General features: G+C 38.5%; 2 protein-coding genes across 2 annotated transcripts in view; one reads left to right on the top strand and one right to left on the bottom strand.

Moving 5' to 3' along the window:
* mtus2b (microtubule associated tumor suppressor candidate 2b) overlaps positions 1–4,036 on the top strand; it is a 50,810-nt gene extending 46,774 nt beyond the window's left edge. Inside the window, exons 13-15 of the mRNA XM_079885510.1 lie at positions 181–300; positions 1,100–1,197; positions 3,817–4,036. Coding sequence (XP_079741636.1) covers positions 181–300; positions 1,100–1,197; positions 3,817–4,024 — 426 coding nt within the window. The 3' untranslated portion in view covers positions 4,025–4,036. The remainder of the gene's footprint in view (positions 1–180; positions 301–1,099; positions 1,198–3,816) is intronic.
* Positions 4,037–10,052: 6,016 nt separating this feature from the next.
* Positions 10,053–23,442, bottom strand: stoml3a (stomatin (EPB72)-like 3a). Its single transcript, XM_079885513.1, has 7 exons — positions 23,022–23,442; positions 21,836–21,939; positions 21,642–21,714; positions 13,706–13,788; positions 13,295–13,498; positions 12,306–12,440; positions 10,053–10,290 (listed from the first exon to the last, which is right to left on the bottom strand). The coding sequence occupies exons 1-7, from the start codon at positions 23,080–23,082 to the stop codon at positions 10,096–10,098; spliced, it is 855 nt and encodes a 284-aa protein (XP_079741639.1). The 5' UTR covers positions 23,083–23,442; the 3' UTR covers positions 10,053–10,095.
* Between the last annotated feature and the right edge of the window lie 2,124 nt (positions 23,443–25,566).

The following is a 25,566-nucleotide window of genomic DNA, read 5'->3' as shown; positions in this document are numbered from 1 at the left end:
TGGTTGTAAGAAGCTTATACTGTACATAGGCATACTTTATACTTAATAAATTGTAGTTAATTTATATTTTATCATATAATTATAATCAAATTCTGGTAAATATATGATTAGATGTGATTAGCTATGTGATTCAGATTTGAAGTAATTTGAATTTGTGTGTGTGTGTGTGTGTGTGTACAGGATGCTCTTGCTCCATATCAGCACATTGAGGAGGACCTGAAGAGTCTTAAAGAGGTTCTGGAGATGAAGAACCAGCAGATTCATCAACAGGAGCTCAAAATTTCAGAGCTGGAAAAAATGGTGAATTACAATGGAGAAAGAGATGGCTTTAATTATTAAAATCTCCATGAAATTAGATGTTTTGTGACTTTTATTCCCTGTACTCATAAACAAAAGTTTAGTTTTAGCAGATATGTGTAAAATTGACAGTCTTTTTTATAGGAAAATAGACCAAAAATATTGATGACTCATGTTGCACTACACATATTTATGTCCAATCAAATGCTCTATAAAATGAGAATGTCCCTCCCCCTGCCAATCAGAAAGTAGCCAATCATAGTTTGTGGCATAACTAAAGTAATAAAAAAAAGACCACCCCTGCGTCTGAAATTGCGTACTGTCCGAGTAGGTACTGCATTTGAATTTACATCGCAAAATTTGGACGTACTACATCCGCCATGTGTTTTACTAAAGCAATAAGCCCAGTGAAGCCGCTCCGCGTTGTGCCTAACAACGTAAAACACGGCTTCAAGGGGCTTATTGCTTTTATAAAATGGTTACTCCATAAAAATATTCATTTTAATATTTATTTTATTCATAAAATAAACACCAGCAACAAAAAATATGTGTTAAACGTTATTACACATTTATTCCTCCCCCAAGCAATGTAGTTCTCGGTCTTTAAAGTTGTACTTAAGTTTTACGATAGTCTTCTCAGTCCCCCCCATATAATTAAACACTTATTATATCCTCTGATATCACTGGAGTTTCCATCTCATTTGAATTTACATAATAAGGAATACATCACTAAGTTCTCCTTTGAAAGTAGAAATGTCACAGTTTTTCAGTGATTTAGTGTGTTTGTCATGTTTTTGCACAGGCCCAAAAGAACGTTCTGTTGGAGGAGCGTATTCAGGTGTTGCAGCAGCAAAATGAAGACCTAAAAGACAGGATTGACCGCAACGTCGCAACGTCCAGGTCTTTATAAAACATTTCTAGTTTATACCATTAAAGGTACTGAGTAGGAAGTAAATTAAATACAAAATTCTGTCATAAACTTCTATAGACTGCGCATGCTAATAGGTCCTTAACTCAATCTGCTTGCAATTCATCACATCACTCTCTATAAGGCACAGCTGGTTGGTTTCTGCTATATCAGTAGCCAATGATCTCGCTGCTCAACCTTCAAACCCTCCACCTTCCCCAGCTCCACCTGTATAGATCAGCTATGGGTAATTCTTGTACTCTATATCAGTGGTTCCCAAACTTTTTGAAAGCATGGCACCCCTTTGTAGTGTTTTTTTTCCCACGGCACCCTAACCCAATTAAACTAAACGAACATATGTACATACATATATACAATTATATCCAAATGAGCAAACAACAAATGAAGCATAAACAGCAGCATGAATTTATTATGAATGCATCACAACAGACATAATATGAGGCGAAACAACCCCTTCAGATGAATCATCAGTCCATTAATAACTGGACACACGTCAACAGACTGATTTTAACCAATTAGGCTACTGTATGTGAGAATCATTGGAACAAAAAAGATTTAAAGATACTTAACTCTTTAAATAATAATAAACAACTCCAAATATTTTTGCATATGTTGGTGTTTTGATATGATTTTAAAATATGCTGTAAACCTTATAATAGGTTAGCCTATTATAGTTTTGCATTTTTCATTAGTTTTTATTTTTATTTTGTTTTGACTTTTTGTTTTCAAATTCAGTTTAGTTTTAATTAGTTTTTAAAGTGGGTTTGCTAGTTTAGTTTAGTTTTTAGTTTTTGAAAATGCTTAGTTTTCGTTTAGTTTTTATTAGTTTTAGTGTTAGTTTTAGTGTCTTTTTTTTTTTTGTAATTTGGGCTATTTGTCAGGGGCAAGATTCAAAAAGACATAATGACATAACATTATTTAATATTTGAATCACAGCTTATATAGTGTTTTGACATCGACAACCACAACCAAAAAGTGCATTTTTCCTCAAACTTGCGACTAGTTAACTTTCTAAAGAAGGCGCAATCGCTTCTCGGGACGACAATAACACACTGACAAAATTATATTCAGAATTTAAAATATTTTTATACCACTTTTTAATGTGTGATTGTGTAAAGGTGTTCACGAGATAGAGATACCAACCTTCCGCGAACTTGCTTTCAACGTCGAACGAACACTCGTTCTCATGGAGAAGCGGTGTGCACGGAGGGGAGAGGCTGTGTGTGTGTGTGTGTGTGTGTGTGTGTGTGTGTGTGTGTGTGTGTGTGCGCGCGCGCGCGCATGTGAGAGACACATGAGTGACAGAGAGACGGAGGGAGAGCAGGGAAAGGAAATGCAGCTGAACGAATACGCTGCGTGTTTTAAATAGCGTTTTTTCCCACCTAGTTTTCGTTTTTTCGTTCGTTTTCGTTAACGATTATAACCTTGGCTGTAAAAGGTTATTATATGGTACGATAGATATTTTAGGCTGTTTAAATTGGAAAATAGCCTAAAGCTGAGATTCTGCGGCACCCCTAGCCAGTTGACACGGCACCCCAGGGTGCCGCGGCACCCACTTTGGGAACCACTGCTCTACAGTATATTGTACAGCAGCATCATGTCTTACTTGCTCACAGCAGCGTGTTGTGTGTGTATTGGCACTAGCAAGTCCCGTACTTGCTCTGCAGCAGCAACAGCGTAGAAGATCTACTCCGCCAAGACCAAACATATCAACATTGTCATATGTTACAAAGCCAAGCACTCTGAGAGTTGTCATGACAGAAACTCTTATTTCAAAAGAGCAATGAAATTGTGATTTCCTTACTATGACTACTTTAAGGCCACATTCACATGCAGTTAAATTCGGTTCACCTTTTAGTGCTTAATCCTGTTCTATACAGAGTTTAGTAATTTACAGGAGTGACAACCGCATTCTACATTCATACGCATTGTGAGTAGAACGGAACTAAACAGTTGGTTGTTAATGACATATTAAAAACGTGCATCAGAGATGTGTGTCTAATCTGTATGTGTGCGTTGCAAGAAAACCACAGAGAAAGAGTTACGAGACTTGACTCGCCAGATCTTATTACAAAATACAGTGAACAAGAACAAGCCCATAATAAACTAAAGTACCGTAAGTACAAATGCTTTATATTGAAAATAAGACCCAAAATATTGCGACCCACACCTTCCCAACTTTTAATAAGTCCATAAACTTGATCACTTTATAAGCAGACAACAAACTCAAAAAAACGCTTATAAGTGGACATGGCAAAACTTCAAGATCGTGCTCTGCGTAGGAGCCTTACAAGCATAAAGAAAACACAACGCCTCTGTCGACGGTGGTTTAGTTAAAATTGCAGAACATGACGAATCTTTGGTTGCTGTAATATTACTTAACGGAAACCAAACACACAAGATGCCAGAACGTCGCTTTGAATACCATGCTGTCAATCATCACAATTTTGAGTCGTGTTCCGTACAAACACTCCTCGTAGACACGTAGACTCCTGTATTTAAATGCGGTTGTCACTCCTGAAACTTTACAGTGTGTACATGGCCTAAAGCTACAGAAGAATTCTCATTAGTTGTTTCCTCTATTCTACCAGGCAACTGTCGGAGGAAAACGCCAACCTGCAGGTGTACGTTGAGAAAGAGAGCAACGAGAAGAAGCGATTGAGTCGCACCAACGAAGAGCTTATGTGGCGTCTTCAAACGGGCGAGTTGAGCCCTCGAATGTCTCCCACCCAGTCGCCTCTTCATCGACCAGTCTCTGGTCCTTCTTCACCCTCCCGACAACAGCCCTTCCCTAGATGAGTGTCCAATTCTCCGCCACTATCTTTGACACTCCTTTTTTGTATCTTTAACTTATATTTCTCATCATGTGGTTTCTGTTTGGATGGAACAGAGGATGCTTCCACACCTCTTACCCAGTGCGTTTTCTGTTTCATCACGTCTCAACTTACTCATTACTGTATTCGTTGTACGTTGCTCTTACTGAATATTGATAGGCTTTAATACAGTGATCAAGGTTTGAGTTTGAGCATTACTGAACAAAATAGATGAAGGCAAGTATTAGTGAAGGGATAGCTCACCCATTATTTTGTCATTGTTTACTTATTCCAAACCTGTATGACTGACTTCAATGTGGAACATAAAATCGTCATTGTTGCTCTTTTTCATGCAGTGACAGTACAATTAATGGGGAAATTTAAGTTCACTGATCATTTTTAGAGTTGAACAAAATCAGTCCTATTCATGAAAGAATCATTCAGTGGTACTTTTCCCAAAAGCATTGCTAGCCAATTATGGTCTCAAGTTCTGTTGTTACCAACATAGTTCAACGTTTCTGTTTCCCGAAACCATAGTCCCAAACGAACATTTGCAAACAGCATCGCAAAGTTGTGTGGTTGGCACGGCATCTCTCAACCTGTGGTTAGCAGCATACAGTAGTTTCTTGTTAATATGACATGTGGACTTAAATTGATCATGCTCTTGAGCACAGTAAGCAAGCAACATGCAGTACATTCAATAGCTTTTATTCCATACATATTCCAGTTTCATTCTACATCTTGTAATTTGTCAAGAGAATGAAAGCGGCGTTTTTAAAGAATGCTCATGTGCTCTAGTAGTCCGGGAAGTGAGTTAAGAGAAAACCCACAATTAAATCATACATCTGGAAATAAAGCAAAACAATGGAGATCAAAAGTAGTCCTTAGACATCATGTTCGTTATTTACAGCAATAATCTGAGAATAAATAATCTTTGACCGGTTAATTAGTAGAAGTTATTACTCCACCACCTGAGGGACATCATAAACAACTGCTCTTTATTGTTGAACCAATGTGGTTTGAACAACAGTTTTGGCACAAAGTTACTACGGTTTGGGGAAACAGTCATAACAAGCAGGTTGATTTCTCCAAAGATGCAGCGTACTATGGTAGTTGCGCAGCAAGTTATGTTGTTGTACGGGAAAAGCACACCAAACTGTTTATTAGAAACTGGATCACCCAATTAATTAAAAACCAATTAATTCATACTCAAAGGAACGGTTCATTGACCAATTGGACATTGCTATTTTTCTCACAAACAGCCCAAAGACCAAGGAAAGATGTCAAGATTTTCAGTGAATTACGACCAATAAGATTTTGGTCGGTTCTTACAGTCGTGTGACTTTTAGACTTGGAATGTAGTGCACAAGTTGTATAGATCACTTTTAATACACTTTTATGGTGTTTTGTGTGATTTTTTGAAGCTTGAAAGCATCGGTCCCCATTCGTTGTAATTGCATGGAAAAGAGCGAACAGCACATTCATCAGAATTTCTCCTTTTCAAAAAATGTTTGTGTTCCACAAAAAAGGTTGTCATACGCATTTGTTAAAGTTGTTCCTTGAACAAATGTAACGCAGACAAGCTAGTTAGAGCTGTGCAAGTAAACCTCACTCCCCTGGCCGCAAGAGGCCTCCCATGCCGGAGACGCAGGTTCGAATCCCGCTTGGAGCGGGTTGAGTAGGACCAGTTATATTGGTGCCGTGACCCGGATGTGAGTGAAGTTTAGGAAGTTGATTAACAGAGGCCAGCTAGTAAGAGCTGTGCGAGTAAACCTCACTCCCCTGGCCTCAAGAGGCACACTGGAGACTGCAGTCTTTAGCATCCTTGTAAGTGTGCCCGCATCCCATGCTGGAGACGCAGATTTGAATAGTCTGAGTAGGACCGGTTTGACAAACATGATCCTACATTAGAGAGAACAGAAAAAGGAACATTATTCTCCTTTCTTTACTTTAATACTTTATTGTGTACATCACAATGTTGTGCATTATGATGTTTCACAGGCCATTTTGAAATGTACCTTTTTGTACCTTCTACTCTGATGGATTTGGCTCTTGGGCTTGCGCTGAGGTGAAAAGTCTTCAACCTTTGCCTATGGTCTCAAGCTTTTCCAAAGATTGATCAGGACATCATGTATACCAGTTTCACTAGGAATATCTGCCTTTTTTCAAAGGAAAGCCACCCACCAGCAACCTTCTGTGCAAGCCGAGGCATTACTGTACTCGACACACTCAACAGGAAAACATCTCTACAGGCAAGTTTATGATGGACATGTCATTCAAATGAGGTAAATACTTTGTCATAGTTATATGGTCTAGGGGGTTAAATGTTGATGCAAACGTGATTTTAACAAGTTCTTACACTTTTTAAGGTGGTTCATCCACATGTTGTAACCACTATACAAGGATGCTAATATTAGCATGGACTGACAATTCAGTAGTGTAAATGACTTGCAAAACTTCAACCTGCCGTCTTTACCTTCGTCTTCTCACTCATGTTTGTGAGAGAAAACAACCCCCATGCCTTCATCTCAGCTATCCTTGTTTACAGAAATCTCCGAAATGCATTACACTGTAAGAACTGCCTGTAAACTTGACGCCATAGGTATCAGTCATGGCTGTTTGTGTCTCTCTTCTCTGTACAGTGTGTATCATAAGTCTTCCGGTTGCTCTAACCCAGATAATATGCTTAAACTGCATTCACGTGGACACTACTGAGGGCATTTGACCTACTTTGTAGAGACTTGGCTGCATAATATTAAACTGAAAGGTTTGCGAAAGTGCTACAGAACATAACGTTAGCATTTTACGTTAGCAATGCGCTATCATGAGTACCTCACTTCTTGAAATGAAAACGCAGGCCTCTACAGAGATGTCTTGTTTATTATAATACATTCAGGGTCTCAAAGCCATGGTCTCAATACAGGAACTTCTCTAGTTGTGAATAAGAACCTGAAAGTATTCAAACTGCACCTGTGTTTATCTTCCCTGAATGTCCCATAACAACTGTCCTGTATATTAGGTGGATCATTTGAACGTATATACGCACTTGCATTCTTGCTGACGTTGAGGTAAAAGTCTGGATTCAATCTTTGGGAACAGTAGAAACGAGTTAGGAAGTCATATTTTTCATGAATGTTCCATTATTTGATGTCTTTAGGGAAAATATACACATTTTATTTTATGTCCAAGTGTACTTAGTAGTGCAGCTATTAGTGATTACATTTTTATGAGTTGCTCAAATGACCATGATTGATTTTTATAAGAACATAAAATCATTATTTTACGTTATTCAGCCTTAACATTTGTGCAAACATAGAGCAAAAATGGCTGTTGCCATTGCAAACCATGATGGCTGATGTTATACCATTGTACTGGTGAATTTATTTCCTGCTCATTCTCAGAGAATCATTACCTCCCGTCTCAGTCAGAGATCTAGCTCAGGTTAGGAAGGTGCGTTACAAATGTCATTTCACAGTACATAATAATGTAAACTAAATGTACTGTATCTACAGTATATAATGTAAACTAAAGGATACATTTGAAGGTTGGTTTCAATGTAATATCAGACTTGTAAATGTATTTCTCTCAGCAATTGAATCGAAAGCTCTGAATGAAATATTGAAATATCAAACCAACTACCTGTTTGCCGAGGAAAATGCTACTCTGTCAAGGTTCCTTGGGTGTGCGCTTGGATTATTTTCATCTCTGCTTTTGACATATAAATGAAAGGAAATCTTCAATTAACCAGGTTGTGAAATGCACTGAGTTTTGTTTTTGTTTTTTTCTCTGTGTGTCCCATGGACATGATTATGGAATTTCTGAATGTTTCTTCGTATTGTTAAAGGAATAGTTCAGCTGAAAATGAACATTTACTCACTCTCAAACTTGTGTTATTTTTGTCCACAAAACGGGTTTTGAAGAATCTTACCCTTGTGGAACAGAAGTGCACTTAATTGTATTGAATGTGCGCTTGTAGTGTACTTAAAAAAAATGATAATAATTTGGTACTGGCAGAAAATATAACAATTATAAAATAAAAAGCCACTTAAGTGTACTTGGAGTGCTTTTCAATTACTATATTTATTAGCACACTTACGTGCACTTTTAAACATTTTACATTTTAAATCATTGTTTAAAATACATATTAAAGCACATACTTGATTATAACGAACTGTAGTGTGTTATTCAATATTACATTTAAAGTTAATATATTTAAAATTGAGTTAAACTTTATTTTAAGGTGTCAGTATTACAGTGTGATTATACATTTAAGTACTGAGTAATAAAAATTAACTACATGTACTGTAGGGTTAGGATGAAGGTTTGGTTTAATTGTATGTAATTATGCATAATTTATAGTTATTACTACAGTAAATACATGTAACGTGTAACAATGACACTGTAATTACAAATATTACAAGTATTACCAATTATTTTACATTTTAGTTTATCATAAATAGTTTTAGCTTGTCCATAATCCAGCCATATTTCAAAGACAATAGAATTATTAAATTATATAAAGATGTACTTAAGTCCTATTTAAGTGAAAAGCTATTATGCATTTTTATTTAATTGCAAATAACACGCAATTAACTGTCTGAAAACATATCATTCAGTTCACTCTTAAGTATATTCATTTAAAGTATGTTTTTTCCATGAGTAGCCTATAATGTATACTTCTTTTTCACAAAGGAATGTAGCGTTTTTCCATACAACATTTCATAGTTCATCTTAAAAACCAACATAAAGATCATAAAATGTAATACATATGACTAGTGTGCTACGTTCCAAGTTTTCTAAATTCATACTATGAACTGGCATTGTATGGGCGAAAGCTGCATGAAGACTTCAAAATTCTTTGATACAATATAAAGGCCCGTTCACACCAAGAGCGATAACTGTAACAATAACTATATTAGCATCCACACCAATGAACAATATTGTTCTGTTTATTCTAAGTGCGCACTGCAGTTTTGTCGTCTGTCTCTTTAAATGCTCGAGCTCTTTAAAGCAGGATGGATTCTGATTGGCTGTCGATGTTTTTATCGTTCATCAGCTGGAAAAATGGTTCTGAAAGTGATTCTAACAATATCGTTTCTCTGTGCCGTTATCGTTATAGTTTTGGTGTAGAATCTTTTATTCTTTTTTATTACATGGCTTGGCTGAATTCCAATGTAGAATGCGGTCTGTTATTTCTTGATAACAGACCGCTGCGAGCTATAACAGACCGTTGCCATGAAAAACAGCGCGTTGCTATGGACGCGGAACGGACTATTTTCTTTGGCGGAAGCAATACAATCGTTTTTAAATCAATAAACTCCTTTTTAAATCAATAATTTGTGTCAAATTATTTATTTATTTTGTAGGTAGCCATGTAATAAGCGGGATAATGTATAGAGAGGCGGTCGTTATAGCGAATAACAAGCCCGACAGGCTGAACGAGACCCCGACGCGAAGCGAAGCGGTCTCTATACATTATCCCTTACATATTTAGAAAGATTTTTAGAACTATATCTTTATCGTTATAATTATCCTTGGTGTGAATGGACCTTAATGGTGAATAAATAATGACAGAATGTTTATGTTTTGATGAACTATTCCTTTAAATAGAATAAAAACACAACTGTCAGTTATTAAATATTTAAGGGAGGATTGTACCATGATTGTGTTAATGAAATGTCCTCTTGTTTTTTTTTTTTTCTCTTCTCCTAATTTGTGTTGTACAGCTTATATGAGCTTTATGTGTGATCTATGTTACAACACGTTACTGGAAAAGCATGTCTTAATGCTGTGATATGCAGTCATTTGTTTGATTCAAACCTTGTTAGTGTAGCTAATCACTGTTGCGATGCATTCAAAAAACTCTTTTGATGATTATGTTGCACTTTATTGCACTTTGGGTTTAAATATTAAAAGATCATGTAAAAGCATCCCCTTTTTTACTTTTAAATTAGCTGAAAGTCAGCTACAAGGCTTTTGAAGTTATATTTCCATATAATACATTACACCACTTTCTAAGAACACAAGCACATAATCTAAGAACATAATCTGGATTCATCAATTGTTTTTAGACATGAAATGCTGAATGATATCAATGGGCAAGGGGAAGATAATGGTGGAGTTTCTTTCTGCTGCGATTGTGTTTAGAGTCTGGAGGTATCGCAGCTGAAGAGCTGATGGAGACTCAGACATCACCAGAGACGCTTCCTTCAGGGCCCGCGAGGCGTTCATCTCACCCTCAGCTGCAATCACCTGCACACACACAACAATAATACACTTGAGATCCCTGAAGGCCCTTAGAGCATTGAGAAATCTCAAGACAAACAGCTTAACTTAAGGGGAAAGTGTGTATTTTTGTCATTTAAAAATTATTTCTCATATCCCAGTTTATGAGTGGGTACAAAATAGGGCCTGAAAACAAAATGAAAAAAAAAAGTGACTTATTTTCAGTCACACATAACAGGTGGCGTTAACTACTATGTACTAACATTCAATGCCTACAAGACTATGGATTTACTGTGTAACTACATGTTATTTAACTACAAATTAAATGTTTTATCAAATTTATTTAACTACAAATTCCCACATTTACTGCTAATGAGTTTGAGAAATGGTTGTGTTTAAGTCTAGGGTTAGGCTTATGATTATAGGGGGTTGAGTTGTGGTTACGTTTGGAGGTAAAGTTAACAGTGTAACTACACATATTAATTAAAAGTAATGGCAATGCACCAACATGTATGTGAGTCAAAATCTGGTAAATTGTAATAAGGGAACAACAGTTTTAGAATGTGATTTTTCACTATTATTTACTACAGGATCTGCATTTCCATGGGTTTAAATAAAAGATTTTTGTTATAAGAGGCAATGAAAACAATTTAGTGCATCAAAACCACTCGTTTCCTGGTAAAATAAATAAATAAATTTAACTTGACTTTCAAAAGTCAATGAATTTGTGCCAGCTTTTTGAAGCCAAACATGTCAGTCTCATAACATGTAGTTTATTTGAGCATCGTATTCTGTACAAGTATAATGAACTACGCAAAAGAATTTTGAAAGTCAAACATAGTTCACCCCTCACGCATGTTATCACGTCAGTCAAATACTGAGGCTGGCTGTCGTGGAATATTAGAACTAAAAACATCGACACACTCACTTGACACTCAGTCACTTCACTGAACAATAGAAATAAATAATTATTACCTAACAATTCATCTGTTTTCAAATTCACATTATTTGACTATCACGGCATCGATGTCTGTCAAAAAAGAACGCGCACAATATACGGTAGTATTTACAAGAAGCAGAGATCCAGGGAGTACACGCTTTTCCTGGAAAACCCACACTTTTGAATGCGTCATCGCTTTCCGAGAAGAGGGAGAAAATGGCACCTTGAGCGGCTTTAACATGCTGTCTGTCAGAGACGATAACGTGCATAATACATAACGTACTCAGATTTGGGAAATTAAAAGGTGATTCAAATGTTTAAAGGGGTGGTATAATGCCCTATTCACAAAATGTAATTTAAGTCTGTGATGTCCCCAACATGTAGAAGCAACAGGACATTTCTGAGTGGTTAATTGATGAATTTATGTAGCTTATGTGTAGTTATCTTCTAGTCATTGATTAGCATATTCTGACATGATAATCTATAAATTATGTTCAGGGGGCGGGGTTTATGTAAATTAGGGTTGGTGATGTCACTAATCCGGGAGGAATGTCGTGTAGTCCCTACCAGCCGTTTGTTGTAGTCCTTAAAAAGCTATTTTAAAAAAGCAAATATCTCCCTTTGCTTTGAACTTTGAGCGTTGTAACTTTGCAGATGTTGTTTATGCTCAAACAGCAACATTACACACTAACTAAAGTTAGAAAAGTGAAATCATAATCAACCACCCCTTTAATTTTCCAATAAAAGATGACATTTTTTACATGATTTGTTACATTTAATTAGATTTTGACTCATGTATGTAATAAGTTAATTCTATCAAATGGTAAGTGCATAGTAGTTTTTGGAAAATCTGTTAGGAAACAATCATTATCTTTAAGGTTTATTTATCATGTATGCTGCCATTGTGTTCAGTGAGGATTGCATGTATTTGCTAAGACAACACACTGCAACAAAACAAGGCTTCTTCTTTTACCATGTGTTATTGAAACTAAATATTCTATCTTCCTTTCTCTTATTTTTACAACCCACATTCAATGTTGGGCAGTATTGAGCTGACTTTCATAATGAAATACATGAAGCACTGCATTAGAGTTGGTCTCACCTTGGCACGGGCTTCTCGAGTTGCTTCAGCCTCTGCAGCCATGGCTCTCTGGAGCTGGAGCGGCAGTTTAACATCCTTGATCTCCACTCGCTCCACTTTAATGCCCCACACGCCAGTGGCCTCATCCAAGGCAATCTGTCATCAAGATGTTACAAAGCTTTCAGGATCTGTGAGTATGATATACCCTTCTCAGGGGGCAGATGCCTGGGTTTAGCTTTACAGCTGAAGCTTGAGTTTAACAGCAAAGAAATAATCCTGGGTGTCCAAAATGGCTACTTATACCCACTATTTGCTAATTTAAAGCCAGTAACTTTTTTGGGTTAAAAATGATCCAAAATTACATTTTCAGCAAGTACATAACCAGCCAGTGTAATAATGTTTTTTAATTCCAGTGGTACTGGTGGATTTCCGCGGGAAATTCGAGGATGTCTTTGCGTCATTACGTCACATCTGTACACATAAAGAAGGAGTCTCAGCTAGTAGGCTATATTGCGTGTGAGGATGTTGGAGGTGGAGATTTATAGCCTTTTCTCACAGCACTTGATATAATTAAACTTATCAATTTGATGGCGGTGACTGACAGCCGCACATTCTCCTCAAAACATTGGATTCATCCGCGCTGTGCCGTGCCGAGGCACAACCAACGTAAAGTTGATAATTCCGCTAATAACTGCAATTGCAGATTTCAAACAGAGATGGCGACAAAGAGGAAAAACTACGGACTGCAGGTTTAAAATTTAGCGATTTTTTTGCTGGTTTTTATTTAGTTGGCATGAAACGGAAGTTGTGATAGTGTTTTCTTCCCTATTGTGACGTATATCTGAGAGAAACGACTTCTCGAACAAGAACAAATGTAGGACGGGACTTGATTTTGTCCATGGGGAATTGATTGGATGGTCGTGGTTTGCTATTGGTCGATCTCATGTGAGTGACAGGTGGCCCCGCCCTCGCGCCAGTAAACACGTCACCAGAGAGGAGAGTTCTTGTACCTGCATGCTAGATGAGATGCCCTCTCGGTCAGACAGCAGCTCAGACAGGTTCTTTGTGCCCAGGACGTTTCTCAGGGTGGTCTGTGCCAACAGCCGTGTTGCGTGGTCTGCATTGGACACGTTGATCACGGAACAGATCGGGTCAAAGACACGAAAGTACACCACACCGTCCACAACCACGGTCACAGAGTCCTTCGTCAGGAACTGTTCTCACATAAACACATATAGATGCTCATCAAATCCTGTTGATTTAACATTCTATTGGCATGACTGTTTTATTTGGCAAACTTTGGGTTGTCATAAGGGCTACATACTGTACCTGTAACCAGTGTTGGGGGTAATGCATTACAAGTAATGTGAATTATGTAATTAAGTCACTTTTTCAGGCCTATTCTGTATACAGTATGTTACCTCTTGAGCAGGAATATCAAATGTCACAGTTCTCAAGTCCACCTTCCTGAATGTATCAGTACATGGCAGCACAAAGAAAATTCCTATAAAAGAAAAGTATAAACATTCAATGTTTCAAATATTCAAATGTAGACAATGATATATATTTGATCAGGGATACTCTTTATTAATGACTAATTACATTATATAAATATGCACAGTCATGTGAAAATGAAAGTACACCCTCTTTGAATTCTATTGTTTTACATATCAGGACATAATAAAAAATCATCTGGTCCTTAGCTGGAGCCTACACCATGATGGGAGTCGAACAAACTCAGGGTTGCAGGATTAGTTTCAAGTTGACAAAACCAAACCAATTCAATCTTTCTTTGTACAATTACACCGAATATCAACTTTCCCTGTCCACTCAAACTTTGATCCAGAGTTTATGGAGTGTACAGGAAAGTGTGACATCAGTAGCAAACAGCCAATCACATGCCTTGAAACAGAGAAACTGGCGAAAGGCTGATGTTCCGCTCAAAGCCCTCCACGATGGTCATGGGAACTTTGCAAAACAGCTGTGGCCAGAGACGATAGCATGCTGATACATCCATGCCTTGAACTTCCCTGGGAGTCCTGACTTATCCACTGTTGACAGCCATGCTTTCAGCTCCATACTATGCACAGTTGTCTTAACCCTTTCATGCATGGTGTCCACATTGGTGGACAGTTAATTTAACTCCATTTAGGGCTCATTTCTCATGGTCATTTTTTCCAAACCTCTTGAGGGCAGTGTCAGTAGATTGACAGCAATATTGTAACAGTGGTCTTGCATTACAAATATTCATTTCTTGATGACATCATTAATCCAAGATGGCCGACACAGCGATAGCCATGTGCCAAATGCCCCAGGCATATCTGTGAAATACATGGATGTCAATTGAGGTGAAATTTTTTTTAGTATGTACAGTAAAGTATGATGAATATGTTTATATTTTATTTTATAAACTAAAATTTAGAGTAAAATGTAGTTTTTATACACCAAAACGTCATGCAACAGTGGAGTCAGATTGCATAAAGTCTGATTTCTGTAACCTGCTAGTATATCTGTTCAAAGATGTTATGAATCGTCTTATATTGTAATAAAACAGACATTTAACAAATATATCAACATAAATAACCATTCAAAATGACATATAATGGCATTAAATGGCAACTTTACACATACATACCGAGACAAATTTATGTTACATTTTAGATGCTGATATACTATAACTGAGATTATTCAATATGAAGTACGATAAGGATGAAAATATACTACGTTTTTACAATCAGCAGTGAATGTTTTCCACGATTTGCCCATATTGCGTTTCCGCCGAATATATGTAACTACCGTTAAAGTTCCTACAATATTATTGTTTTTAATAACTGAGCTGATATACAGTACATAGCATAACATGCCATATTAAAAACACAAAGTGGAGGTTTTCAAGATGGCGGCTTGAAGGGAGGTTGTGTGTAGTTGAGCGGTAGTGTCTCTTTGCTAAGTTTCCTACTATTACAACGCGAATATTATCATTTAGCACGCTCATGTCTTGTGTTTGCCATTATGAGCATAAATAACTACTTTCTGAGGCAAACAGAGAACATGCCACGTAAGAAAACGCCTATTGTCAACAGCTCTGACGAGGCCGATGAACGAGCCGACGTTGCTAATACGAGCTCGCCCGGGCCTCAGCTTTCTGACGCGGTTGCGGAGATTACAGCCAATATCTCTAAGCTCATTGATGAAAAAATGGATCCGATATCGCAGCTGTTACAACTGCATCGTTCTGAACTAGACGAGCATAATAAGCGGATCACTGAAGCGGAAACGAGGATATCTGCTATGGAGGATGTGGTAACCCCGATCGAGGCTAAGCTACAGTCCCTTGAGAAACTCGTACACGACATGGGCGAACGGGCTGAAGACCTTGAAAATAGAGGAAGAAGGAAGAATATCCGCATTGTTGGATTACCTGAGGGCGTGGAGGGTGACAACCCGACGCGGTTTTTCGAATCATGGCTTCCTAAGACCCTCTGTATTGCTTCGAAAGCGGGTCGTATAAAGCTAGAGAGAGCGCATCGATCACTCGCCCCTAAACCTTCTTCTACGCAGAGACCGCGACCCATCTTGGTGAGGTTCCACAACTTCCAAGACAAACAGCGAGTGTTAAATGCCGCGCGGGAGCTGGGGATCAAAGGCTCCCCTTTGAAATTTGGAGACAGCACGGTGATGTTTTTTCAGGACTTTTCTGCGTCTGTCCTTCGCAAGCGCAGGATGTTTGACGAAGTTAAGAAACGGCTAAAATCCCTGGGCGCCGAATACAGGCAGATTTACCCTGCTCTCCTCAAGGTGAACATCCGTGGCTCGGTGAAGGTGTTTAATGAGCCGACCGCTGTTGAGGCGTTCCTAAATTCGCTGGAAGCGGAGCCTGTTGGTAATACTTGATTGCCCAATATGCTTTCCAGAAAATCATACACTGGTGCGAGTTTAAATATTGAACATTTAATTGAGGCATTGAAACGTGTGCTTATTGAATTGTTTAAGTTGTGCGGTCATTAATGGTGGCACTACCGCTTGACGTTCTGGATGGATACTCCCTCGTTTCCTTTTGTCGTTAGGAGACCTCTTCTCACTGGTTCTCACGTTATGCAACGGGAGGTAAAGTGTGTAATTTTGTTAGTGTTCAATAATTCTTGTTCAAGTTCTTTGTATCTGTTAATTCCTTTTTCTTTTATTTTTTCTTTTGGCTTACCACTTTTCTGTTTGGCTGGCATCTATATCATTCAAGTTGTACACTATGTATAATATACAATTGGAATGCTGAAGCTTAAAGTGTGTACGTGGAATGTTAATGGTATTCATACACCTATTAAGAGAAGAAAAGTTTTAACTTTTTTAAAAAAGGAGGGGGTACAAATTGCTTTACTACAGGAGACCCATTTAAGTGATCAGGAACATGCTAAGCTATCACAGGGGGGGTTTGACCAGGTCTTTTTCTCATCTTTCACTTCGAGGAGCAGAGGCGTAATTATTTTAGTTAAGAGAGGTATGCCATTTCAATTAGTAGAAGTTGTCAAGGACACAAGAGGACGCTATTTAATTGTGAAGGGGGTATTATATGGGGAGGAAATTGCTTTTTTGAACATTTATTGGCCCCCTGGCCACCCAGGCGATTTTCTGACTACAGCGTTTGCCAAATTAGCAGAATGGGGAGTTAAGACACTGTTTATTGGGGGAGATTTTAACTGTCATTTATGCCCCATTATAGATAAATTCCCAACAGGTAAATCATCATTATCAACTCAGGCTAGAATTGTTAGGGCTCTCTGTGAAGACTTTGACTATGTAGATATCTGGAGGGCCTGCCACCCTGCAGAACAGGAGTATACTTTTTTCTCTAGAGTCCACAGCAGCTATACTAGGATAGATTATTTATTTTCTCCAAAAAATATGTTGCAGCATATAATGTCTTGCCATATAGGTAATATATCTATATCCGACCATGCTGCAGTTTTTGCTGAATACTCCTTCGGGAACCAAAATACTACATCTAACAGTTGGAGATTTCACCCATTCATATTAACTGATCATAATTTTATATCATATTTTACAGAGGAGTTTAACTCTTTTATGTCCATTAATTCTGCCTCAACCGAAGATTCATCTTTACTATGGGAAACAGCCAAAGCTTTTTCTAGAGGCCTTATTATAGCATATACACTAAGTAAAAGGCGTAGACAAGCCAAACAAAAAGAGATCCTAGAATCAAAGCTTAAAGATGCTGAGAGATTATATATTAAAAAACCAACCCCTGGTAAGATGAAGGAAATTTCAGCACTTAGATCTGCTTTAGATTCTCTTTTAACAAAACAAGCAGAAGTGAAAATTCGTTTTGCCAAACAGAAACTGTACGAGCATGGGGATAAAGTGGGGAAATATTTAGCATTTTTAACAAAGAAAAAATCGGACTCTCAATCTATCCTGTCCATTGTTGATAGCAGCGGTAAACGTTTTCTAGACAGCTTATCTATTAATAATACATTTAAAGAATGGTTTGAGAATTTATATAGGTCAGAATTAGAAGGGGATACAACACAATCCACAGAGCATTTCTTCTCCACCCTCAACCTACCCAGTTTATCAGAAGATCAGGCCTCTTCCCTTAATACTCCTATATCTAAAAAGGAAGTTCTAGAAGCCATAAAGAGTTTGCAATCTGGGAAAGCACCTGGCCCAGATGGGCTTAGTATTGAATTTTATAAAGAATTTAGAGATTTATTAGTTGACCCCTTACTAAATATGCTCAATGACTCGTTCGTGAAAGGCCATTTGCCACGATCCATGAGAGAAGCGAATATATCTTTAATTTTGAAAAAAGGTAAACAAGCGGAGGCCTGTTCGTCATACCGACCTATTTCACTGCTTAATGTAGATCTGAAGATTCTTTCTAAAATATTAGCAACACGGTTAGAATGCCTTCTCCCCACTCTAATAAAGGATGACCAAACAGGCTTTATTGTGGGACGCAACTCTGTCAATAACATGCGTCGCCTGTTGAATGTCATACAGTTTGCTAGGCAGCAGTCAGTAGATGGTCTTGTGATTTCACTAGACGCGGAGAAGGCATTCGATCGCATCGAATGGCCTTACTTATTTCATACGTTACATAAATTTGGTCTTGGCGAGCACTTCATTAGGTGGATCAAGTTATTGTATAATGAACCTCTTAGTGCCGTGCTGACTAATGGATGCCGCTCCTCTACATTCAAGGTTGGGAGGGGGACGAGACAAGGCTGCCCTCTATCTCCTCTTTTATTTGCTTTGATAATTGAACCGTTGGCAGAAGCAATAAGAACAAATAATGAAATTTGTGGGTTAACAATAGCAAACAATCAACATAAGATTGCCCTATATGCCGATGATATTTTAATATTCATGGTGAATCCTGATACCTCTACTCCAGCTCTTTTAGACACAATTGACAAATTCGGCACTTTTTCAGGATATAAAATTAATTATGATAAGTCAATGGCAATGCCTATAGGCAGCTTAAAACTAATACCCCAAACTTTATCATCCTTTCCATTTAGATGGGCCCCCGAGGGTTTCATATATTTGGGCATTAATGTTACCCCCTCCTTTGAACAGATGTATAAAGTAAACTTTCCTCCACTTTTTGAACGTATTCGGTTAGACTTAGAAAGGTGGAATGTTCTTCCTGTTTCTTGGTTGGGACGGATCTCTCTCCTGAAGATGAATATTCTTCCAAGATTACTTTACCCCATTCAAATGATTCCGATAAACTTTACTCACAAAACTATTAAGAAATTGAATGGTTGGTTTAGTTCCTTTATATGGGCTAAAAAAAGAGCGCGTATAAAACTTTCAACTTTAATGCTTCCATCTTCAGTGGGAGGTCTTGACCTTCCAGATATACGGAGATATCAGCTAAGTGTTCACTTGCGCTATATTTCTGACTGGGTACATAGAGGGACCAGAACAGTGTGGTTTGATATTGAAAGTTCACTCAGTAAACTTCCATTAATAAATCTGCTTTTTCTTAAAAAGTTTAAGTCCTTGAAAGTTGCTTGTAGTAACCCCATCACAATTAATGCTGTCAAGGCATGGAAAGTTATCAGGCGTTTGGAGGGTCGATCCCAACTTACCTCAACTTTTACTCCTATTTGTAGTAACTATGACTTCCTGCCGGGGACTGTAGACCAAAATTTTCAAGTTTGGGCAAATAAAGGTCTCAATACTTTACATGATCTACTCGAGGGGGACACTTTAATGTCATTTGACCAATTAACCACCAAGTACAGCATTCCACGACAGGATTTTTTTCGTTATTTACAGTTGAGAGACTTTGTGAAAAAGGACACTACTTTGCTCACAAATCAAGACATTTCGGCTGTGGAGAGACAGCTTTTTTCACAAATTAACAGTTCTACAAGTTCTTTTTATAGGGTTCTCAAGGATTGTGGATCCTCAAATACGGACTTATTGAAGAAGACATGGGAAAGGACACTTGATATACAAATCACAGACGATCAATGGGAGGAAGCATGGAAGAATGCAGGGACCTTAAGCATATGTAACAGAGTAAAAGCAATGCAGTTGAAAATTTTGCACAGAGCTCACATTTCTCCTTCGCGGAGGCACAAGTTTAAAGAAGACTGCTCGCCAATGTGCCCGAAATGTAAAACAGAGGAAGGAGACCTTATTCACTGTCTCTGGTCTTGTAAGGAGATTCAGAAGTTTTGGGTTATGGTTGAACAAGAGCTTAATGCTATCTTATCTATCAATATTGGCTACGGTCCAAAACACATGTTGCTTGGAATATACGACGACATGGTTTTAGACAAAAATAAAAAGACACTTTGCAAGTTCCTTACATTCTGTGCAAGAAAATGTATTCTTTTGAACTGGTTAGTTGATAAAGCCCCTTCTAGGTCACTATGGCACAGGGTTATATTGGAATATGTTTCATTAGATTATCTAACTTGTGCGTCTTATAATAAAGATGTCCTCTTTTATAGAAGGTGGGACCCATTTCTGATATATATGGGCTTAGATATATCCTCTATTCTTATTAGAGGGTTTGTTTAATGAGGTTTAAATGTGTGGCACATTGGTGCAAAAATATGTAAAGATATATTGTTTGTATGAATATACCACTCTCCATCTCATTTATTTCTTAAACTGATTTACTGTGGTAAGCCTTTTTTTTTTTTTTTTTTTTTCTCTTCTCGTTCTTCTGTTTGATGTAAATTTTGTTTTGTAATGTTTAAAAATTAATAAATATATTTCAAAAAAAAAAAAAAAAAAAAAAACACAAAGTGCTATATTGTCATCTGTGGCTTTATGTCGAATTTTACGCCTTTGTTGCATGGTGTCCACATACGTGGACAATTACATTTTAAAAAAAATGAATTTTGTAAAAATTGAATGTTTTCCACAATTCATGCATGAAAGGTTAAGGTCCCGCCACAGCATTTCAGTCAGGTTGAGGTCTGGACTTTGACTGGGCCACTGCAACACCTTGATTCTTTTCTTTTTCAGCCATTCTGTTGATATTTGCTGGTGTTCTCGGGATCATTGTCCTGTTGCATGGCCAAGTTTCGGCCAAGCTTTATCTGTCGAACAGATGGCTTCACATTTGACTCTGGAATACTTTGGTATACAGATTAGTTCATGGTCGACTCAATGACTGCAAGGTGCCCAGGTCATATGGCTACAAAACAAGCCCAAATCATCACCCCTCCACCACCATGCTTGACAGTTGGTATGAGGTGTTTGTGCCATGTTGGTCTCGTCTGTCCAAAGGACATCGTTACAGAAGTCTTGTGGTTTGTTCAGTTGCAACTTTGCAAACCTTAGTTGTGCTGCCATGTTCTTTTTAGAGAGAGGACTCTTTGTCCTGGCAACCTGTCCAAACAAGACAATTCTTCAGTCTTTTTCCAGTTGTATACTGACAGGAACTTTAACATTTAACATATTAACTGAGGCCCGTACAGACTGAGATGTAGCTCTTGGGTTTTAGCAGTGTCGGACTGCTACTTACCCTCTTAATTCCTATGGAAGCAGTAAGGTGTAGTGTTTCACACATGGCTTCTCCATTTTGGCCTAGTTTTTGTTAAATAAATAATTACATGGTGTAATATGTCATGCGTTGTTGTTCATCTGAGGTTGTACTTACCTAATTTTAAGACCTGCTAAAGACCAAATGATTTTTTTTAATTAAGTCCTGATACGTAAAACCATAGAATTCAAAGAGGGTGTACTTTCTTTTTCACATCTTCATCACTAACAGTTTTGATTAATCTTATGTGTCCCTTTGATCAACGGGATCCAGGTGTTAAATGGATTCCTATAAGCTGAAATTGAAAATGAAAAGCTTTTTCATACCAGGTCCTTTTGGTTTCTTGTCCACAATACGACCTAATCGAAAAATCACGGCCCTTTCATACTCCTTCACAATCTAAGAGTGAGCCAATGAGTACATTGTCCATACAATCAGTCATAATTTACATAGATGATAATTATTGTGTTGAACAAGACATTGATTGTATATAGAAAATCTTCTTAAAGACACACCTTACCTTGACGCACATAAACATGGTAACAGGAAGCAATCCAATGGTGAAAATGATGGCGATAAAGATAATGAACCAGCCGAAGCATCCCAGCGAGGGCGGTTTATCATCTGAAAGACATGGAGCCGAACATTTTGTAGGACTTTTTGTTGTTGTTGTGGGAGATCATTTAGAAATCAGCTTGCTTAGCTGCAATGATAATGATCTTACCTGAAATTGTTACAATCAACCCTGTTACAACTTTTCCCCAATCAATCAATCAATCAATCAATCAATCAATCAATCAATCAATCAATCAATCAATCAATCAAATGTAGACACTTTTCTACAGCACGATAGAAATACAAGTAATAAATTATATTCAATGTTTTGTTCTCTTGGCAGTATTTGTCAGCTCAGTCTTCAATCATGTTACTCAAGTAAAACAATAAAAAAAGTTTAATAATATTTCTTTCAAACTAGCTAGCCCTCGCTAAGTTATCTTAAATGTGACTAAATGTGCAACCCTATTACTAATAACAGTTATTTTGTTGTTTTGTGTGTTTGATTTTATTTTTATTATTATTATTTGCCTATTTGAAATTGATGTCAATTGCTAGAAAATTAAAAATTACGTTTATATAATAAGAACAGAAAATGTTCATGTAATCTTTCATTTGACCTCCTGAGTTGGAGGTGAAGGTCCTACATCAGTATAACTGTATAACATATACATGTGTAACTGAAACACATCAATTAAATGTATAAATGAAACACATTTAAACTTTATTAAAGAAGCCTCTTGAAAGTGTACTTGCTAACATGATACATGCAAACCAGACATGGAGATAATGCCCTGATATTGTTTAAACAATGGGATATTACATTTCATTTAACCCTGGATTACATGTCAGGTAAACATATCAAATTCCACAGAGACACCTCTACTGACTCACGTGTGCTTACGATCACGTGTATACAACATGTATTAGCATCACTGTCCTTAGGAACTTAGTCATGTACAATTGATGGTGACATTATTGCCATGGTGCATTTTTGTACAATAAACATAAACCCTATTTTCATGTTAATGACATTGTGAATTGTTACAATCACAGTTTTTTTTAAAGGAACGTTTTATTTAATATTGTTTTAATATTGTTTTAGTATTTTAAAGATTTTGTTTAAGATCTAGAAATGTAAACAGGCATACCTTTTATTATATGTCTGCCATGCTCAGTCTCCAGGTCTTGAACTCTGATTACGGTGGTCATGTTGAGGAGCGACACAAGTGTAGGATGTGTTATGGAAGATGGCAGGTAACAGAAGCATTTAACGTGTACTCACCTTCCCATGAGGGTGTGTCCTGCTTCCCGCTAGACCACAGTACTGGAGGAGGGGAGCATTCAGACTCATTTGATATCAGATGTGACTGTGAATACCATGAACCTGAATATTGTGTAGTGGGAACTTTATAATTCAAAGATTTCTGCACCATCACAAGGAAGGAAATATGAGATGTGTAATCACATAACATACCATCATACATGAAAAATGCTGATATATGACCAGATATGACCTGTGTATTATGCCTGCTAAACTAAAAATCATATTATTTTGCTGTAATTGCTGGTTAAAGTGTTCATGACATAGATTTTTATTTTATTTTATTAAATATATATATATATGTGTGTGTGTGTGTGGAAAAACTTTTTTGTTTCTAACGTAACCTCGGTTCCCTGATAACGATAATGAGCATTGCATCAGTTTTGCTGACGCTATGGGGAAACTCTGTTTCTCTGAATACTGAAGACTGATTGGATCATGTTTGTGCACCTGCACAAATTCAAATGGCACATTTTCGCTGACGAAAAGTGGATGGCAAGAACAAGCCGGCCACTGCACAGATGTCACCAATGGACACCTCACATGACTAGGGCTGTAATCAACCAAAGAAAATCTTGGTCGACTAAAGTCCTGAAATTTTCGACTAAAAATCGACTAAAAATGACGTTAGGGAAAAGAAACGTTAAATTAATTAGCTGCGCACTGTGCGCAGTACTTGGTAGCCTTGTTGTCCGCCTAAATGAATTATAAATAAACATAAAAAACTAGTAGGCTATTTGCAGTATATTAAATCGTTTTTGGATTGGGAGATCGACTGGGAGATTACAGCCCTACACTTGACCACAACCAGGAGGAGGCCGTTTCCCTGGTGGAGTGGGCCTTCACTCCGATAGGACACAGCAAGCCCAAGGAACTACAGGCCAGTGGTATTGCTTCCACTATCCAACGAGACAGTCTCTGCGTTATGACTGACAGCCCCTCCGAAGCACACAAACAGCTGCTCTGATTGCCAGAACTGGCTAGACCGCCCAATATGTAGTCTGAGGACCCAGACTGGGCAGAGCAGATGTAATGACTGCTCATCCTCAGAAGCAGGAAGAGCAGAGAGCATTATGACCTGAGCTCTGAACAGCGTGGAGAGTATCTTGGGGGCGTAGCCTCGCCTTGTTTTAAGGACGACTTTACTGTCATTGGATCCAAGATAAGACTGACTGCAGGTCACTCTTAAGCGTAAGGGGGCGGAGTTCAGCCATCAGAAGCGGCTTGGACAGGGGGTCTCGAAGCGCCCTAATGGCTACCACATACACTTTGAGCATAGCATTGGATGCGTCCACCATCTACAAGCTCTTGCAGAAATTACAGTATTGGCGCAATGCCACAAGATGGGGGATCTACGTTCCGGACCGAGAGTACCAGTCAGAAAAGACAGCTAAGGACACATAGGCGCCTAGTAGTGGGTGCCCTCACTTCAGAGATAGTGTTCATGATGTTCTGGGAGAGGCGTGAAGGCTCCCGTCGAAGGGCCACAGATGGAGGCCTCACAACTCGGATTGGGGATGCCAGATCATCCCTTCCGCTAGGGAAAGGAGGTCCCTCCTTAGTGGAATTGGCCAGGGGGCTGTTGCCAGCAGTGGCATCATCCTCGGAAACCAACACTTGTTCTGGGCCACTAGCGGGACCGAGCATCTGTTCTCCCTAATTTGGCTGATGCCCTGAGGGAGCAGAGCTACCGGATGGAAGGCATACAGGCGTGAGCGGGGCCGCTCGTGGGCTAACACATCCTGATCCTTTGAGAAGAACGCTGGGGAGTGGGAGATGTCTTTTGAGGCAAAGAGGTCTACTTCCACTTGCTGAAGATACTCCAAATCATCTGTACCGTCTGGGGGGTGGTCTCCCTTCCCCTAGAGACCATCCATCCGGGACAGCATGTCTGCTCCCTTGTTCAGAGAGCCATGGCCTCACTGAGCGGAGGTTGTGCTGAGCCCATAGGAAGAGGCGACTCACCAGCCTGTTCAGCAGGCATGACCCAAGTCCCCCCGGGTGATTTATGAAGGCCAGCACTGTCATGTTGTCCGATTGGACCAGGACGAGGTGCCCTGTCCGTTCTGGCTGGAAGGCGTTGAAGGCCAGGAAGACTGCCATCATCTATAGGCAGTTGATGTGCCAGTTAAGCATCGGGCCAAACGCTGGCCTGTCGTCGCACAGGGCACCCCAACCCGATTCGTCCGTCACGACCTCCTTCCTTCTGGAAACCGAGCCCAAATCCACACCTGACTGGTACAGACAGGGTGATTTCCAGGTGACCCCCTGAAATTGAGGTGATGCCACCGACCCCGCCCTGGCCGAATATTGGCCACAAATAAAGTGCCAAAGTGCAAGAAAGTTGCAAAACTTTTTCGGGTTCAACCCTT

The sequence above is a fragment of the Squalius cephalus genome, assembly GCF_949319135.1.
Source record: "Squalius cephalus genome assembly, chromosome: 11".
NCBI classification, from domain to species: Eukaryota; Metazoa; Chordata; class Actinopteri; order Cypriniformes; family Leuciscidae; genus Squalius; species Squalius cephalus.
Note: the sequence above shows the minus strand (reverse complement) of the source record. Positions and strands in the feature narration are given on the sequence as shown.

What these genes read in the sequence shown, in the direction of transcription:
- stoml3a (XM_079885513.1), bottom strand. Translation starts at nt 23,082, where the DNA reads ATGACCACCGTAATCAGAGTTCAAGACCTGGAGACTGAGCATGGCAGA. An exon ending in CCATGTTTATGTGCGTCAAG is followed by an intron (nt 21,715 to 21,835) that starts GTAAGGTGTGTC and finishes GCTCACTCTTAG; the next exon opens with ATTGTGAAGGAGTATGAAAG. An exon ending in GCATCTCATCTAGCATGCAG is followed by an intron (nt 12,441 to 13,294) that starts GTACAAGAACTC and finishes TCTTGATGACAG; the next exon opens with ATTGCCTTGGATGAGGCCAC.